The 18,045-nt window shown below is 34.1% G+C and overlaps 2 protein-coding genes across 3 annotated transcripts; both read left to right on the top strand.

The window, feature by feature from the left end:
• The first annotated feature begins 400 nt into the window (after positions 1–400).
• Positions 401–4,471, top strand: LOC122582388 (U1 small nuclear ribonucleoprotein C-like). The gene is made up of 5 exons (XM_043754774.1): positions 401–486; positions 606–648; positions 2,414–2,455; positions 2,534–2,786; positions 3,855–4,471. The coding sequence occupies exons 1-5, from the start codon at positions 479–481 to the stop codon at positions 4,298–4,300; spliced, it is 792 nt and encodes a 263-aa protein (XP_043610709.1). The 5' UTR covers positions 401–478; the 3' UTR covers positions 4,301–4,471.
• Positions 4,472–6,622: 2,151 nt separating this feature from the next.
• LOC122581769 (protease Do-like 2, chloroplastic) lies at positions 6,623–17,531 on the top strand. 2 transcript variants are annotated; one of them, XM_043754044.1, is made up of 22 exons: positions 6,623–6,881; positions 8,024–8,200; positions 8,808–8,858; positions 9,561–9,634; positions 9,783–9,846; positions 10,307–10,351; positions 10,906–11,013; positions 11,205–11,282; positions 11,667–11,733; positions 11,887–11,945; positions 12,143–12,242; positions 12,647–12,726; positions 12,849–12,905; positions 14,331–14,434; positions 14,651–14,738; positions 15,233–15,318; positions 15,425–15,449; positions 15,554–15,625; positions 16,212–16,262; positions 16,408–16,468; positions 16,887–17,174; positions 17,261–17,531. In XM_043754044.1, the coding sequence occupies exons 1-21, from the start codon at positions 6,678–6,680 to the stop codon at positions 17,132–17,134; spliced, it is 1,899 nt and encodes a 632-aa protein (XP_043609979.1). In that variant the 5' UTR covers positions 6,623–6,677; the 3' UTR covers positions 17,135–17,174; positions 17,261–17,531. The 2 variants fall into 2 exon arrangements, with proteins under 2 accessions (XP_043609979.1, XP_043609978.1); XM_043754043.1 differs by having other exon boundaries at positions 16,887–17,531.
• The last annotated feature ends 514 nt before the right edge of the window (positions 17,532–18,045 follow it).

Consider the following 18,045-nt stretch of genomic DNA (forward strand, 5'->3'; position numbering starts at 1 on the left):
TTTTTCAACTATAAGGTATCACAAATTAGGAAGTTATGTAAAAAAATAAAGGTATCACAAATCTAAATTAATAATCTCGAATATATATTCATATTTTACAGCTACTGATCTAGTAGTAATTTAACATCCGAGTGATTTTACAATCATGGAAGTATGTCTAACTGAATCCAAACCCATTGAACAAACCAAGCACACTAGAGATATGTTTTGAATACCTAGAACTCTAGAAGAAACAGATTAATACGGGAGGGAGATTGTGTCGCCAAACGAAAACATTAACTTCGATAGAAAATTAAATAACTAGAACGACACATATATAGAAAACATATGTACAAGGGTGCAAAGTGTTAAGTTAATATATCTTCAAGTATATATCGAAATAAATACAAACAAAATCAGAATCAAAAGCACTTTGTTTTCCATCAGCTCATTCTCTCCCGCGAACTTTTAGGGTTTTTGCGTTGATCTGCACTCCATCATGCCCCGGTGCCGTTTTATTTTGTTTTATTCTATTCATTTATATATATATTGTAAATCTGTTTATATAATAATTATTTTTTATTTAATTTGAGGTTATATTCTAAAATTTATTTGAATTTTGGCAGGTATTATTGTGATTACTGTGATACGTACTTGACCCATGATTCGGTAATTCTTCTCTCGTTTCTTTCTGTTATTATTTTTATTGCATGGCTTGTAGTATATATTATTTATGTTCATTGTGGAGTAAAATATACTTAATTGTATGGGCAAAATTCAGACAAAAAGGTGACATAATTCCATGAATTTTCTAGTTAGGGGAGCAGAACATGATTTTGAACAAAAAAAGGATTATAAGTTTAATTTTAGTTAGAAAGTCCGTATATGTTTATCTTATAAAATTTGTACCTCGGATTTTGCTTTATTTCGGTCCAAGGTAGGAAACTTTTGTTTGGATTATTAGGTTAGTTCTTAGGAAGTGAGCACAAATCAACAAATCTGTTTAGAGATGTGGAGTTTGGCACGTAGTGATCAGAATGAAGTTCAGCAAACAAGGACCAGCTATAAAGAACACAATGTATAAATAGTTTGGTACAAGGGAATTGCTTATATCTACGGCCCTTCTAGCGAGTTTCGTTGGGTACTTGTATCAGGCTTACATTCTTGTTTAGGATTGCTTTTCGGGAGGCTTTACAAAATGAAACTATCTAGAAAATAGTGTGTGTCAAACAGTCTGAACACAAAGGTTATTTGAAATAAAAAAGATACTTGATTTTTTGTAGATGGCCCAAGCACTGAACCTGTTTAGGGAATATGTATATATACTAGTCATATGCCCGCGTGATGCGGCGGTGTGGTGGTGGCAACGGTGGCTGTGTGGTTATCTTTAGATTTATATATATATATATATGTGTGTATATGTACACATATACATAAATAGAAAAGGAAAAAGCAGGGTGATGTTGAAGTGATGTTGAAAAGACAGCCTTGCCAATAATCCTAGTTATTCTGTGCGTGGGTGACCTTGGACGTCCACTTTGCGTCAACTTCGTGAAATTTCGGGAACGATGATACTACAACTCAACTCTAAATCCATTTGTGCGAGTTTAACTAAAGCATTTCTTGATAAGTAAGGCCCAAGCAATTGCAACATTCATCTTACTATAAACGAAAGTGGTTTTCGTTATTAGATACATACCCCTTCCCGTCATTACTTACTCACCAACATAAGTCACCAGCCAACTGTGAAGTTTACTTTTAAGACAAAATTTGTTGTAACTTGGGAACCAAAGGTTATATTCTATTTGGCTAGGCGTGTCTTTCTGTTAGCAGAGCGATATTCTGAAAAAGGCATAGTATTTAGCTCTTTTGTAGTGAGTGTTATACAGTTATATAGGTAGAAATGGCTGCTTCACCCATTTGTATTCGTAATTAAAAGGAGTGTATAACTTTGCTCTACATAAGGTCCAACTTTAGAGTCAATACATGGTAAGTAGAGCATGGTGTCCATAATTCACCAACATAGATAGTGGAATAATAAGAAAAAAAGATGAATTACTAGAATTCTAAAGCTAAAAGGAACAAGCCTAACAGTGTAGCTTGCTACTTGGTGTAATGCATGTCAATATATTATTAGATTATCTCTTTTTCTGAAAGAGAAGCGTTTGAGCATGCCAACATGTGTCAGTTTATGGACTTAATAATATTCTTACGTTATGCTCTCCATGACTACCAGTGCATTGCTTTCTAGAAAGGAAAGTGATATGCAAGCTCTTCTCACCGATTTGAAATATTGTTTGCACACTGGAAACTAATTTTGTTTCTATTTTATCTGATGGTTTGTCTAGCACTTGAGTATATTACTTAAGTTAGTGTTACAGGAAGTCTATTTACATTTAGCATGTGATTGACACTTTCTTCTTGTTTTCTTCAGCCTTCTGTCAGGAAGCAGCACAATGCCGGCTACAAACACAAGGTACTGTCCACTTAAGTTAGAACTACATTATACAACAACTTTAGAGATTTTTTAAATGTGTAGTATTATCCTTTACAGGCAAATGTTCGAATATATTATCAGCAATATGAGGCACAACAAAACCAATATTTAATTGACCAAAAGGTTAAGGAGCATCTTGGACAAGCTGCTGCATTCCAGCAAGTTGGTGGTGCTTACAACCCACTGAGACCCCGTCTTCCTATTTTACCTATGCCAATACCAGGAAATCCACAGATGGCGATGAATCCAGCATTATACCCTGGAATGAGACCGCTTGCCCCTTTGCCAAGACCTATTCCTGGTACTGCAGGTAACTTTTCCATTTGATAGATTGTTAGTTTATATATTGGCAAATCAGACAAACATGCCATATTTTCACCCTTTGTGTATGTATTTCCTTTAAGAGGATTCATCAGTTACATAGTTATATCATATATCTGTGACCTTCTTAGTTATAATCAAACCATCTAACGTTGATAGTTAATATAAGGGTTTGAGAAAGAAAAAAAAGGGCATTGGGAATAACCATTCTTCAGAGAAGGTGTTAATCATCTTGGCTAATTGATGATTTATGTTAAGATAGTTTGTTTAAGACTTTAAGTTGGACAAAAGTGACATGTTTGATGTACCTACAAGAAACAATAGTAGGAATTTGGTAAATCTTATTGAATTAAGAAAATGTGTTGGTGGAAAAATGAGTGGGTCAGGCTGGTTGGGTAATAATGCAAGATGGTGTGTTAAGCCTTTGATGTTCAAAAACAAAAAGTATGTAAAGGCCATCCAAATGATGTAAATGCCTTTTAGGCAATGCAAGTATGCATCTGATCAATGTTTTACTAATTCTGGTCAAACATATGGTGTATGATGAAAACACACTTTTTATGAACAGCCAGCTATACCTATGACAATAATTCGATAAATCAGTTTATCATAGGTGGAAGGTCTTCTTCAATAAATCTTAATAATGTTTTTGTCATTCCACATGTTTTTTTATATGAATTAGTATAAGTGAAACAAGAAAAATAAAATTTTTCAGCTGTCTATAGAGTAATTTTAATACTCGTAAGTGGCCTTAATGGAAAGCGTTGAATACTTGGATGGCCACTACGTTTGTTATCACTACATCTTATAATGAAATGTACCAGAAAGTGTTTGCAGGTTAACATGACCCGAATCGATTATTTGTGCTTAAAGTTACTGTACCAGCTACCCTCAATCTGGCCCGTTTTGCTACCTTTATTCTTTCTTCACCACTATTCCGGGTTCTGTAAAAAGTTAAAGTAACATACCTATGTTATTTATTTGATTTACAAATATATTGATGGTGGCTTTTGAACCGATCTTAACCCTTTTTTTTCTTCTTGTTTTCCTCTACCAGGATACCCCGGAATGCCACCAACGCTCGCACCACCTGGTGCCCCTTCCATGCCAGGTCAGGTTAACCCGTCCATACCAGGTCAGGGCAACCCATTGTTGTCTGGTCAGGTCAACCAAACGATGCCTGGGCAGGTCAACCCATCGATGCCTGGTCAGGTGAACCCATCTATGCCTGGTCAGGTGAACCCATTGATGCCTGGTCAGGTCAATCCATCAATGCCTGGTCAGATCAACCTATCTATGCCTGGTCAGGTTAACAATGGTATGCCAAGGCCCATAACGTTAAATGCCCCTATAATGGCCCCAGGGAGCGCAGGAACCCCTGCTTCTGGTGCACCACCTACAATGTTTACACCAACCATGTATCAAGCCAACCCAATAGTACAAGCTCGTGGAGGTTTTGAAAGTCCAAATGCCAATACCCAACCTCAGGAGGCTAACCGTTAATGTCTTCAAAAACACTGTTGTCGTTCCTTGTTCTATAACTAGCCTTTACAAATTTGATACATCCAGTATCTATTCTATCTCTCTATATATCAGAGTTGATTTTGTATGAGATGTCTCTTTGAATTTACAACATATGCCTATATAACAATGGAACCAAGTAGTTGTTTCCTACGTTTCAGTAGTTTGTTAGTTGTTCCCTATGTTTCAGTAGTTTGTTTGAAATTTACAATGTAAAGCACTTTCCTTTTGCTTTGTGTAGCTACTTAAGAAAGCAGATATATGCACTCTGTCACTTCCGAGTGTTGCTGCATATCATAAAAACTAGTATGCTGGCATCAGAATGTTATTTTGAGGTTAGGGTTTATAATAATATGTAAAGTGAAAATTTACAGAAGAAATTTTAGAAAGTGAGTTTCAGAGGATTGTGTTTGTGAATGAAAAGATGCAAATGAACAGGGTTGCTGTTTTGCTTCCTTGTCTGCAGCTTTTTGTTTCAATCTGTTCATTTTTGGCTTGTTGCCCTTAATGTTCAGTCGATCATGGTCATCAGAGATGTCCCTGCCTGTGTTTTGCTTGATTTTCTTTATTTTGCTATTTTCTTGGAGTCCTGGGCTTTACTTGGTTATCTGTGTCTAGCTCCGGACCACAGATAGGTAAGATGAGCATCAAGGTTGATGTGGAAGTAAATAACCTGTTGAAATGTTTTCTAGTCCTTTCATCATTAGTGTGCATTAATGTGGTTTTCTTTAGGGCTTGGCGAATAGCATAGTGAAGTTTATTAATTATTCTTCTTCTTGGCTGAGTGATTAATACCCAATGCAACTCAAGTTTTTCGGTACTTTGATTGAAAGTTTGAGTCACGCTTCCGGCTTTCTATTGCAAGTTTCATGGGTGTAGCAAGGGTCTGTTAAGTCATGTGATGGAATTGTGTTCAGATAATTTTTGTCTGGCTCGGGTAATTTTTTAACTGGCTCAATCATTGTAGTCGTCTATTATTAGTTTTTGAGGCAATCTCAAGTGGACAAGTTACTCTAGTCATTTTTTGCAAGGTTTTGTAGCAAGTTTAAGCTGTCAGGTCATTTTCAGCTATATGATAGTAGTTTGAAGCCTTATTTTGTATGTCCTTTATGAAGCCTTATTTTATAGCTGTTTTGATCAAGATGGTTTATTGTTTTAATATCTTGTTGGAAGTTTGGATGTGGATTCAGGTTAGAGATGGGGTATTTAAGTTAAGGGTTTTCAAACATTTTCCACCTAGTGTTGTGACTAAAGTACGTATTTGGTATCGGATGGTTAGCTTGGTTAGGCCATCTTGAATGATACACTCAGTTTGTTCGAGCACAATGGCCACCTCAGCAACATATTAGTAAACTGTTTCAGAGTATTGAACCAACAGACTAAACTCATTTTGCTTCCAACCCAGCACATGAACTACAAAGTTTAAAAAAAGCACATGAACTGTCAATATATTCTTGAGACACAAATGTTATGCCCCACTATGCACTTTGAGCTAACAAATTGGTGAGCAAATTGAAAGTTTAATGGTAACAAACTGCGCTTTAGTTTGCCCATTGTTGCGCAGGTTGGTATGTCATCTCCATTGGAGAGGACCTAATAGACAAGTTTGTATGATCATATAAGTGTGTGTTTGATCAATTTTCTATTCGTTTTTTTTGTGTGTCTGAATGTAATTTCATGTTAGCAACGTTTAAGTTTCATTATAATTGTTAATCTTTTCCAAATTGGCTCATCTACACTAACAAGCAGATAAATTTCCACAACTTAACTCTTATGAAACCAGATAAAGTGTTTGATCACACAAAGGATTTAAGGACACTATATTGTTGTCCACATTACTTGTTTAATAACTCAACTATTTTATATCACAGTGATTAATAGAGAAACTACTAGTCAATACTGTCTCGTAAGCATGTAATCATAGATTAGAAGTGACTTTTTACCTTTTTGGATAATGTAAACATCAAATGTACTTTTGATTTATAAGTTAAAATACTACCATATTAATCTATAACATATCCATAGCGGTCCCCAAGTTTCCATCCTCTTGAAATCGAGTCACTTAAAAAAATGATTTTGGATCACCGTCCAACAAAGATTAAACAAGTCTTAATTAGGTTGGTCAGTTGGTGTTTTTAGATTTACAAATTAATTGGGTGTTTAAAAATTCCAAAATAATAAATTAATTAAAAACCTTCATAACATGCAATAAATTAAAAGTAGAGGGACTATTAATATAACTTTACTTTAAACTTACTGAACAGAGAAAGGATAAGGCAACTCAAACTTCATTTTAATATCTCCTTTCTTCAGTGCATACGTATACATACAGTGACACACTTTCAAGCCGCCGTGGAAAATGGCGATCACCGTCGCATCTTGCTGGTTTAATGCCGTCGCATACGCCGGAACTTCAAGCTATTCCGTCTCATCTCAACAACGTTTATTCGCATCTTCACAAATATCTGCGACTCGTTTAGTCATTCCAAAAGCTACTAGTCAAAGCAAAAATCCGAATAAACGAATACCTAATGAACGTCTTCATAAATCATCTCCACCTGAGGTATGTATATATATATATGTTCAATTATATATGTATATATGTATAATGTAATATTATGAGCCAGTTTAGTTCATTTCAGCAGCTCTAAATTTGAATTTTGAATTTAAATTGTTGTTGTTGTTACTATATAACTTTAAACCTGAGGTGTATGTATATATATATATATATATATCCAGTAGTATAATATAGTATATTATGTATTTGTATAATATAATCTGAATTTGTTTAGCTGATTTTAGCAGTGATAAATATGAGTTTTGAATGTAATTTGTTTTTGTTAGTTCATAATTATATCACCTTAGTTATATGCTAAATTGTAAGTAATTATGACCTTCTTTAGATGATTTTAGCGACTTAATGTGTGAAATTGAGTTTATTGATTAGTTTAATTTGTTGTTAGGTCATAAATCTATCATGTGAGGTGTATAATGAATTGTAGGAAATATTGAACTTTTAAGCTGATTTCAATGGAGGTAGAATTTTCACTTGGATGTAATATGTTAATGTTACTTTGCAAATCATAACATGAGTTATATAATGGACTAAAGTTAGTAATGAGCTTGTTTTAGTTGAGTTCGGTAAACGTATTTGTGAAAATGAATCTGTATTTGAGTGTTATTTGCTGGATTGTTGCCTGCTACAGAGTTTGTTATGTAGGCCAGGTGGTTTATTTACTAGTACTGTTTTAGGGCATTCGTTTTTTTTGGCTGTTGAAACTGTTTTTCATATGAGGTAAGCTATGAATCAATGTAATTGTTGATTAGTATTTACACGAAATGTGAGGTTATTTCTGGCATTTTGGCTCTTTCTAAGGCTTAATGTTTCAGACTCGGCTGGATAATGGATCATGTCTGTATTTGTGATGTACTGCTATGTAAAACTGACAAAGAGCTTGGTTCAGTTCATTCTTATAGTAGTCTCATTTGCACAAGGATTCTAGCTGGTTGAGCTTATTAATTTTTTTTATTGTGAAGTATAATTTGCTTCTCTCATTTACCTTATGTGATGTTGTTAATGCATGAAAACACCTCTAGTTGATATATATGCTCTATCGTTGCTTCTTCTTTTGGATGCTTGAAACTCAATTCTCACTCTGACATGTTCATGATCTTGATTATTTGATTTATTTCTGGTATATTTAGAAAGAAGTTAATATTCAAAAGATTTCAAGAAGATCACGGGATGAAAGACATTATTTGAACGCTGATGATCATAGCGGTTTAAAAAATGCAGAACAACCTCAGTCAACGGCCTTCAAGTCATTTGGTACACAGAGAAAAAATGCCAAAGGATTCATGGGTAACTTGAAGGATGAACAGGTATGATTGCATTTGATTTCATTTGGATTTGGGGAAGACAATTGGTAGGATTTATGGCAACTCTTGCAGTATATAACATTTACAAATTTTTAGCTGTTCCAGACATGTGTTGGATATGTAGGTAAATGCACATGCCTTACTGCAAATATCATTATCTCTTGTTTTTGGAAAAGCAATAGTATTGCCAGATGCATACCTTGCGATTATTGTCTTCATTTTTTCTCCTATTTTGAATTTTTCTAAATAAGTAATTACAATACATGTCTGCGTAATTTTATGGTATTACTTGCTTAACTATTCTGAAAGAAAGAACGGTTGCTATTTTTCGTATTCCTGTGCCATGAAACTTAAGAATGAGAATCCAAGTTCACTTTCGTTGGACTGTAGTGAGTGACAGAGTGCTTTTTAACATATATATCTAGGGTTTGGTGGTGATGGTTGTTGATATGCATCCATCATCTTTCTGATCCTGCAAAAGTCAGACACAGAATCTTCTGTTATCTAAATATGTTCAAATATATGATGTACCAACTTGACTTTTCGGTTTAACGCAGGGGCAGATACAGAACCTCATTTACTGCAATTTTAACCACCTTTTCTTTTCCAGGCTGAGACTGCTAAAATTCAAGATGCTTCTTTTCTTAATGCTGTTGTGAAGGTAACTTAATATATGAATCTACTTGAAAGCTTTCAAATTGTTTCCTTCATACATAGTAGAACTGTGTTCTATTGTTTATAAGTTCTTTTAAGTTCCCTGCATTAAAAGAAATAGATTCTCTTTTACAGCAAGAGAAAGATCCTAAGTGTGCATTTAGTTACAGAAAATATGTACTTTTTAGTTTTTTCTTATTTGTAAGAAAATGTAAGGGGCTTTTTATCTCCAGAAAGCCATTGTAAATTTCCAAATGTGTTTAGCTGTCTTTATTTTCAAGTTTAGAAAACCAACGACTTCCCATTACTGAAATACGAAACTATAAACAGGAGTTTTCAAAATATAGTTATAAGTTAGAAAGGTGAGCTTTCAGTATTTACTGCAAGTTTTATGAAGAATAAATTCCAAGTTGGGTATGATTTCTGTTTTTAAGTTTTTTCGCAAATTTTCTTAGAAAACACCCGTAGTTTTCTTGAAATGAACAGGCCCAAGAATCTCTTGGGTTTAAGTTTGATGGTGAAAAATGAAGTAATCACATTTTACCGATAAGTAGATTCTCTAATTTTTTTCAAACAAGCAAAATGGGCCGTATCTCATATAATGTGGGTCTCTGCATGCACATAGATGCAGTTCATCCCAACACATTTGTCATTCTCATTGCTTTACATGGTTAGTTTTTACATGTTTCTGTTTGTTTCTTTTCTTTAGGTTTATTGTACTCATACTGCACCTGATTATTCTCTCCCTTGGCAAAAGCAAAGACAATATACAAGTACAGGAAGGCATGTATTAACCTCTATTCCTTTCTGAAAGCGAAAAGTGCTGTTAGGAGTTGCAATTCATATAGAAATTGTAATTATTATTTCCAATGTCCATGATTGTGCATTGTTTCTCATGATCGCATTGTTAACCTTCTCATTGTGGATGCAGTGCTTTCATGATTGGTGATGGAAAGCTTTTGACAAATGCTCATTGTGTTGAACACAATACACAAGTAGGTTATTTCACTGTCCTTGTTTATATTGCAAATTGAAGTTAGAAGATATGTACATTTTCCTGTACCTTGTACAGTAGTTAAACTTAACCAATGCCAACTAAAAGATTTCCCAAGTCTATTGTTAATTTATCATTGTGAAGTAAACATAGGAGTTATTTTTAAGTGTTTAACATTTGTTTTCACATTAAAAACTTAAATTGCCGACATGCCTTTTAAGAATTTAACCTATCATTTGGTTTCTGTGGTTTTTGCATTACGATATATTATTAATAACAGCACCACCATATGAATGGAGGAAATATATATACTTATATGGAGTCGTGGATTTTTTATTGTTGCACTATCTATTCCATATAATGTCAATATCAGAAAAATATTACTTGAGTTGTATTAGTTTATTTCTGAAAAGTGGCTGATATTCCTTTAGCTGAGTATCATTATTAATCATTTGTTGCAGGTCAAAGTCAAGAGAAGGGGTGATGATACCAAGTACGTGGCTAAGGTATTCTTATTTATATAATAGATAAGTAAACTCATACGGTCATACCTTTCCTCTCCAAGTTGATATGATCTCTGCAGTTATTACAACTTATTATAACACTGTAATGCTAACTATGGTTATCTATATCTATATCTATATCTATACTACTCTATAAAACAAACTACCCCATCCCTTTCAAGTAATTAAAATTTTGAAATGACCATATTACCCATCTTCTTTATTCACTAGTTTAAACTTTTCACGTATTTACCTATAAGACCCTTAATTAAATAAATTACAACATAGATCCTCTAACCCTTAAAGAACCATATTAACCCCTCTTACATTAATCAATCACCACCACGACACCACCACCACCGCCTCCGCACATCGCCGCCACCACTGCCACCGTCGCCACACCTTCGTCGCCACCACCATCACCGCCACATCGCGCGGGTATCCATCTAGTATAAGATCATATATATATTTTCCATAATTCTTTAGCATTGTCAACATTTCATCAGTACCTATGCTGTACATACTGTTTCTCATGTGATCACAAATACACTTTACAGGTATTAGCTAAAGGTATGGAATGTGACATTGCTTTGCTCTCAGTAGAAAATGAGAAATTTTGGGAAGGAGCTGAACCACTTCAGTTTGGCCATTTGCCTCGTCTTCAGGTTAAATCTCCTGCACACTTTCCACCCTCCCCAAAAAAATAAAGATAATATTCAAAGTAGTTCATGTTACAAGATTTATAAATATTTCCAGGATTGTAACGCTAAAGTAGTGACTGAACTGATTATGACACAGAAATAAAACAAAGAAAAGATTTGATCTGTGATTGTAACTTTAAATTTCTCATCTACAGGATCCAGTTACTGTTGTAGGCTATCCACTTGGAGGAGACACCATTTCAGTTACCAAGGGGGTTGTATCTCGAATAGAGGTTTTTTCTGCAATATGTTCATCACTGTTATAACTTAAAGTTCTTAGGAGTTCTGCATTAGAAAATTATTGTTACTACTCTACTATGAGATATTGTTAACTGCATTCCGACTAGCAAAATTTGAAGTTAAAATGAAGAAGTATTTTCAGAGCTTTAGAAAAATAGAATGTAGCTCTTTTAGCTGTTTGCATAAGGTGAAATTGGTCCTGCCAGTCTTCATAGTTCAAATAATAATAGCAGTCACATTTGGTTCATATTACTTATGGTTAAATTTAATATTTTGAATATGAAATGTGCTATAAGATAAATAGCATAGACCTTAAAACCAATCTAGTTTGCATTCTAATGGTGGTTAGAAGTAATATTGTAGTTTTCCACTCTCAGGTTACGTCCTATGCTCATGGATCAGCTGAACTGCTGGGCATTCAAATTGATGCAGCAATTAATCCTGGTAAAACCTACAATTCTTATCATTTTTGCAAGATAATTTAGTTTGTGTTGGTACTGGTACTGCCATATTACAATATTCCGTATGTTTTGCTAATTTCATGATGCTTTATGTTTCTTCCCACTGTAACCACTGCTTATACCAGCCATTTTGTAGGTAATAGTGGTGGTCCTGCTTTCAATGATCAGGGAGAATGCATCGGTGTCGCATTTCAGGTAACTAATACTCGAATATGATCAAGCATTATAAATAAAAAGATTGTCAGAAATGTGAAAAATCCCGAAGTATAGTAAGTCAACATGCATAATCTCCTGAATGGATTGAATGATTTATATAAGTTTGGCTTGCTTCTGTTACAAGAACGAGCCGCTTATTTCTTGCATAAGTTACTCATGCCTATTTCTGCTTGCAGGTGTATAGGTCTGATGATACTGAGAACATTGGGTACGTGATTCCATCAACGGTTGTGTCTCATTTTTTGGATGACTATGAGAGAAATGGGAAATACACTGGTGAGGAACTGTTCTTTTAAACTTATTTTTGTCAAAACGTTCTATTCACTTATGAATGGGTCAATATGTGTTATGTTTTATATTCGATGGTCAGCTGGGTAGAACAAAAAGTAGTAGCTAGAAAAGAAACAAGCCAGACAAGCCAAACATGCCTAAAGTTTTCAAAGTGTACTTTCAATTTATAAAAACCCCATTTTGCCCGTTCTAATTACAGCTTACTTAGCCATATTGTGTTTTTAATGTCGAAAGAATTGTTTACTATATGCAACTGATGTTGATCTTATATTGGCTACCTTCTTTGAGTTTAACTATATCAATTTTTTGTGCAGTTATTTGCCGTGTTAAACAGCTCATACCATGCTTAATAAATTTATCTGTTATAACCAAGATCATTCAAATTTCAGGTTTTCCTTCCCTTGGGATATTATTGCAGAAGTTAGAGAATCCAGCTTTACGGGCCTGCTTAAAAGTGCCATCTAACGAGGTTCAATTATCTAACAGAAAAGCACTACTGTATTTATCACTTCAAAGTTCATACGTATGCATGACCATAGAGGCTTTACTAATACCTTTGCCTTCTCCTTCCTCAACTGATTGTAATTGCAGGGTGTGCTTGTTCGTCGTGTTGAACCAACTTCCGGTGCCAGTAGTGTCTTGAAAGAGGTACACTACTTTTTAGTCTCAAGATAGTCATATTTATAAAGTTGGTGATCTCGACAAATTTGCTTATGAGTGGGATGATGTTGGGTTATATAACTATTTATCAAATCAAATCACAAAGCACGCAGCAGAATAAAATCTATGTAGTTAATTAATTAACCAAGATAAGAAACGTGTACCTTAAATTGAAGAGAATAAAGCAAGAAACTTTATGAAAAGGTTTAAAGTAAAACCTCTCTACGATCGCACACACAACGTTAGAATGTATGTATGCTAGTACTTGATCACGAACCGAACAACCCTTTGTCAATACCCTTTAATTCGAACCAAACAAAAACCCGAAACCCTTTGTTGTTGGTAGAATCGGCCGAAGCCAAGAGAGAGGGAGAAGGAGAGATTTTTAGGGTTTTAGAAAACCTTAAGATTTTTGTGTATTGAAAACAATTAACTTAGGCCTCTATTTATAGGATTAGGTTTACTTGATGACCAAGTTTAGGGTTTGTGAAACCCCCTCCTTCACCTATTTCGATCGGCCCCCCTTAGAATATTCTAGAGGGTTTCCTAATTGTTTCCTAATTACAACTCTCCTTCGTCAAGTCCGTTAATTAAGTACCGTTAACTATTAACCTTTTAACGGACAATCGTTAGTTTTTTGTGATCTAATTAATTAATAACTTACATTTAATATATTAATTAATTACAGTTACATTCGTGTTGAACATGTGACCCCGTAGGCTTAAATACTTTCCGGACATACGTTCATTTTACGTGATCATATTCTAACAGATGATTCATCTCAAACGGTTGAAATTAAGAAATCACTTAAAAGGAAACAGGTCAAATGGGTGAATGGGCCCAAAGAGTTAGAAAGTACATTCTGAATGCATAAAACTCGTATGTTGTTTTGGTATGATATACTGTTATTGAGATAGTATACTTGCTTAATGAAACTTGGCAAACTGGTTCTTTATGTAAATACTCGTATAATATTTTTGCAAAAAAGTGATTCACAGTCTCACTACTAAAGTTGTAGGGAATATAAGATATCAATGAAACATGTATTTTTGTGGGCACTGAAATTAGGAAAAACCAAGGGCAAAGAGTAAAAGAACTTAAGAAAGCCACCCTTAAAAAGTGAATAGGAAGTACAAGTCTTGCCCATCAATAAATTCTTGATAAGAAATTAGCCTTCAAAAATACAACCACCGAAAGAGTGATGTGAAATCAAAAACTTCCTGGGTACACATAATGCTTAATATGCGAGGGCTGCATCTATTTAGACTTGGTTGATCACTTGATTTAGGAGTTGAATTTCATCCAAATTGTCTATTATATTATGGCAGCATATAGGTTGCAATTTGAATCACAAACTACTCTTCCATATGTACTAACAATTTGATTTTGACAAGGAATTTTATTTCTTTCCAGGGAGATGTAATTGTAAGTTTTGATGGTGTAGACGTTGGGTCAGAAGGGACCGTTCCATTCCGATCAACCGAGCGCATTGCATTCCGCTACCTCATTAGTCAAAAGTAAAGCCTTTGATTTAACGTTCACAACTTGTTGCATATAACTTGTCATAGCAATAATACATAAAAGTATCTTCCTTTCCTTTGTTATTGTGATCATCATAGCACTACCAACTATGAAATTAAAAGTAAAATATGAATAAAGGGTCCATTTTTTGTTTTTATTTTCATTGTTGGTGTTAAATTCACGTTAAAATTTCTAATAGTGGTATACTTCAGATTTACTGGTGATATAGCAGAGCTTGGTATCATCAGAGCAGGAGTTTCCATGAAAGTTCAAACTGCTATGAATCCACGAGTTCATTTGGTAAATAACCATTGCCATGATTCTATGTTGTCATGAATTAGATGTGGAAACTTGGACCTGTTTACTTTTTGATGTGTTGAATTGGATTCTTTTGAATCTCAAAAGGGTCAAACACGTCAGATAAAGTAATTTAGCTATAAAGGGATTGGGTGAAATGAGTCAAATGGGTAAAATATGGTTTGGAAGTCGTCCAAAGTGTTTTTTTTATGCATACAACCATCTAAATCGTTTTATTTAAAGATTTAGCTTTACTATTGCAATAGGTTAACGTTATTGAATTTGTAATCGTATTAATGCATTTATTTATTTTTTTGATTTTAAAATCTAAAAACTGGATCACAAAGTATTTTGAGTCAACCTGATTTTTAACCTGTACTTAAAGTTGACTCATCATGGAACCTGCTTGATGGGTCTAGGTCCTCACCTCTAGTGAAACTATCAATAAAATTTCTAGTATAGCTAATCCGTTATTGTATGACATGGTTACATCGCAGGTACCATATCATATCGAAGGGGGTCAGCCATCATATATCATAGTAGCTGGCTTAGTTTTTACTCCTCTTTCAGAACCACTGATAGAGTATGTATTATCTAAATATACATGATTTCCTAATTTATCAAATATATTTTTGGTTAGTTGCTTATGCCTTTATTTTTTATTTTTTTTGCATTTTTTTTCTTCTCAGCGAGGAATGCGAAGACAGCATAGGGGTAAACTTGATTATCTCTTATTTATTGTAGATACAGTCATATATTCCACAAGCTCATGTTGGTTTAGAAGTTGATTTTGTTATCCTCTCTTTTTTCATATTTAGTTAAAACTATTGACAAAGGCACGGTACTCCATGGCAAGGTTTAAAGGAGAGCAGATCGTGATCTTATCACAGGTAATCATTTATGAATCTTAATGTAATGGCCCTAATGTTGCAGTTGTATATCTGTATACACAAGGTTTCATCTAAAGAAATTGACTTGATCTAAATAAGAATTGGCAGTTTTTACCTGTTTACTTATAAATGGGGTTGATTCGGTTCATGTTTTATTTCTAGCAGCTCAAACAGGTCAAGAGTTGCCTGCAATGTATTATCTTATGTATACATATACCCTTCGAAATCATTTTACTAAAAAAAGATTATTATTGAAATAATATGATTTACACTTTAAGTTTTTGATTTAAAGTCGGGTTTGGCGGAAATAGTATTTTGGGTCAACCCGAAGCTGACCATTGTTTATTTTACGTGTTATAATCTATTACCCAACCTGACTGACCTCCCATTGCCATTAAGGGTTTGGTATTAATAGACCAACGTTGATGCTTATATAAATGTATGTATTTATATCAAAGGTTACCATTTAATGTAACTATATATCTCTTTATGTGACAAAATAGCAATTTCCTTCCTTGATCTATACTTGCATTGATTTACTAAGAAAATGTAGTTCTCTTGATCTTGTATTCAATTAAATTTGCAGGTATTAGCAAATGAAGTTAATATTGGGTACGAGGATATGAGCAATGAGCAGGCAAGTAATCTTTTTTAGGTTCACAGTTCTATCATTATAGTATTATTATTATTATTATTATCATTTTTATTTTGTTTACTTTATTTGTCTTTCCTTGTTTATATTACTCGGAAATGCTAACTTTCTTGTGAAATTGATTTGGCAGGTTCTGAAGTTCAATGGAACTCGAATAAAGAACATTCACCATCTTGCTCATCTTGTTGATAGTTAGTTCCTGCTCTGACCTTATAATTTGCATTATTAAAAGGAGACAATATCAACCCATCTACTAGAAATGGGTTGATTCAGGCTATATTTTACTTCTAATGGGTCGAGTTGATGAAGAGTAAAAACTTCGGTTGAAAATTGGAATTTGTCAAGGTCACCCTAGTTCTTTATCAAGGCTTACAAGTTACATCATCTTGAATTGCTTTATTCAAATAAGTTTAGATTAATATGATGCTTGTAATATAGTAAGTACACATATTTATAGATTTTAAGAAAAGATATAAATGTGTTTGCAGATCAATCAACCTCGACTCACTAATTAGAAATTACCCGTTACCTGTATATCCGGACCACTCATTTTGCTACTTCTACAACCTTTGGTGATTCCAGTCCTTACTGTGTTTTTTCTTTCCACAGCATGCACGGACAAGTATTTAGTTTTTGAATTCGAAGACAATTACCTTGCTGTTTTAGAAAGAGAAGCTTCTTCTGCTGCATCATCCTGCATTCTTAAAGATTACGGCATACCATCTGAGAGGTCTTCTGATCTTCTGGAGCCATACTTGGATCCTGTTGGTGAAAACCAAGTGATCGAACACCATGATCTTGGTGACAGTCCAGTAACAAATTCAGATTTTGGTTCTGATGGGCTTCAATGGGCTTGATTTCTTTTCCTGGCCAAAAGCTGTCTTAACCCACATACAGGTCATCTGCAGCCATTTTTTTAGGCTCGAGTGCAGCTCCGAACGTCGTTAAAATGTTATCACTTACATTCATGGACACTGAAACAGGGCTGTTTTTGATATTCTATCAGAGAGAATTATAACTTCTTGGAGATTTGTAGAAGTCACAGCTTTGCGTCCAACAAGGAAGTTGCAGCACTGAGTGTCCACCGGTAAGCAAAGCAAATTGTTGTATCTGTATCCAAAGTTAGTTATTGATGAATTTCATTATTTCATCATTTATAGGAAAAGACACAAAATTCATTTAGTTCAGTTGACTCATAATCCCAATTTTCATTTGGGTTAATTAATTGAAACCAAAATCCCAATTTTGTGTGTATCTACTATTGTACAAACTACAATCTCAAATTGTAACAGTATCCATTACAAGGCTGTAAAAGTTATCCTCCATCAACCTAGTGGTAACTATAGTTATTATAACACGTAATTGATTGGTCAAATTACGTCCCACAGACAACCATAGCCTCTTTATTTACAACTTAAAACTTTGGCAGTTCAAATGTTTATACATGTTAATAAATGATAGTAATTTAATATAGGATTTTGCTGACCATATCAGCAATAGCTAACAAGCCCAAAAGTATATAAAACGTAATGGCCTGTTAGAAATGAGGATCAACTACCATTGCAATAATTCTTAATGCCTGTTACTTAATTGTATGAATTATGGGTAGTAAAACCTTTTATGTCAACTAGCTAGTGGAATATATCCTTGAACGGAGAAATATATAGAAATATGGACTGCAGTTCAAATAACTATGTATATATGGAATTATGGGCTACCAAATATGCAGAAAAAGAACTAGGAAAAGCATGTAGATTTACCAACTACA

This window comes from Erigeron canadensis, chromosome 9, assembly GCF_010389155.1.
Source record: "Erigeron canadensis isolate Cc75 chromosome 9, C_canadensis_v1, whole genome shotgun sequence".
Classification (NCBI taxonomy): Eukaryota; Viridiplantae; Streptophyta; class Magnoliopsida; order Asterales; family Asteraceae; genus Erigeron; species Erigeron canadensis.

Coding starts and splice junctions, on each gene's coding strand:
- LOC122582388 (XM_043754774.1), top strand. Junction 649..2,413: donor CGTACTTGACCCATGATTCG/GTAATTCTTCTC, acceptor TGTTTTCTTCAG/CCTTCTGTCAGGAAGCAGCA. Junction 2,787..3,854: donor ACCTATTCCTGGTACTGCAG/GTAACTTTTCCA, acceptor TTCCTCTACCAG/GATACCCCGGAATGCCACCA.
- LOC122581769 (XM_043754043.1), top strand. CDS start 6,678: ATGGCGATCACCGTCGCATCTTGCTGGTTTAATGCCGTCGCATACGCC. Junction 12,243..12,646: donor GAGAAATGGGAAATACACTG/GTGAGGAACTGT, acceptor TTCAAATTTCAG/GTTTTCCTTCCCTTGGGATA. Junction 15,450..15,553: donor AATGCGAAGACAGCATAGGG/GTAAACTTGATT, acceptor TTTCATATTTAG/TTAAAACTATTGACAAAGGC.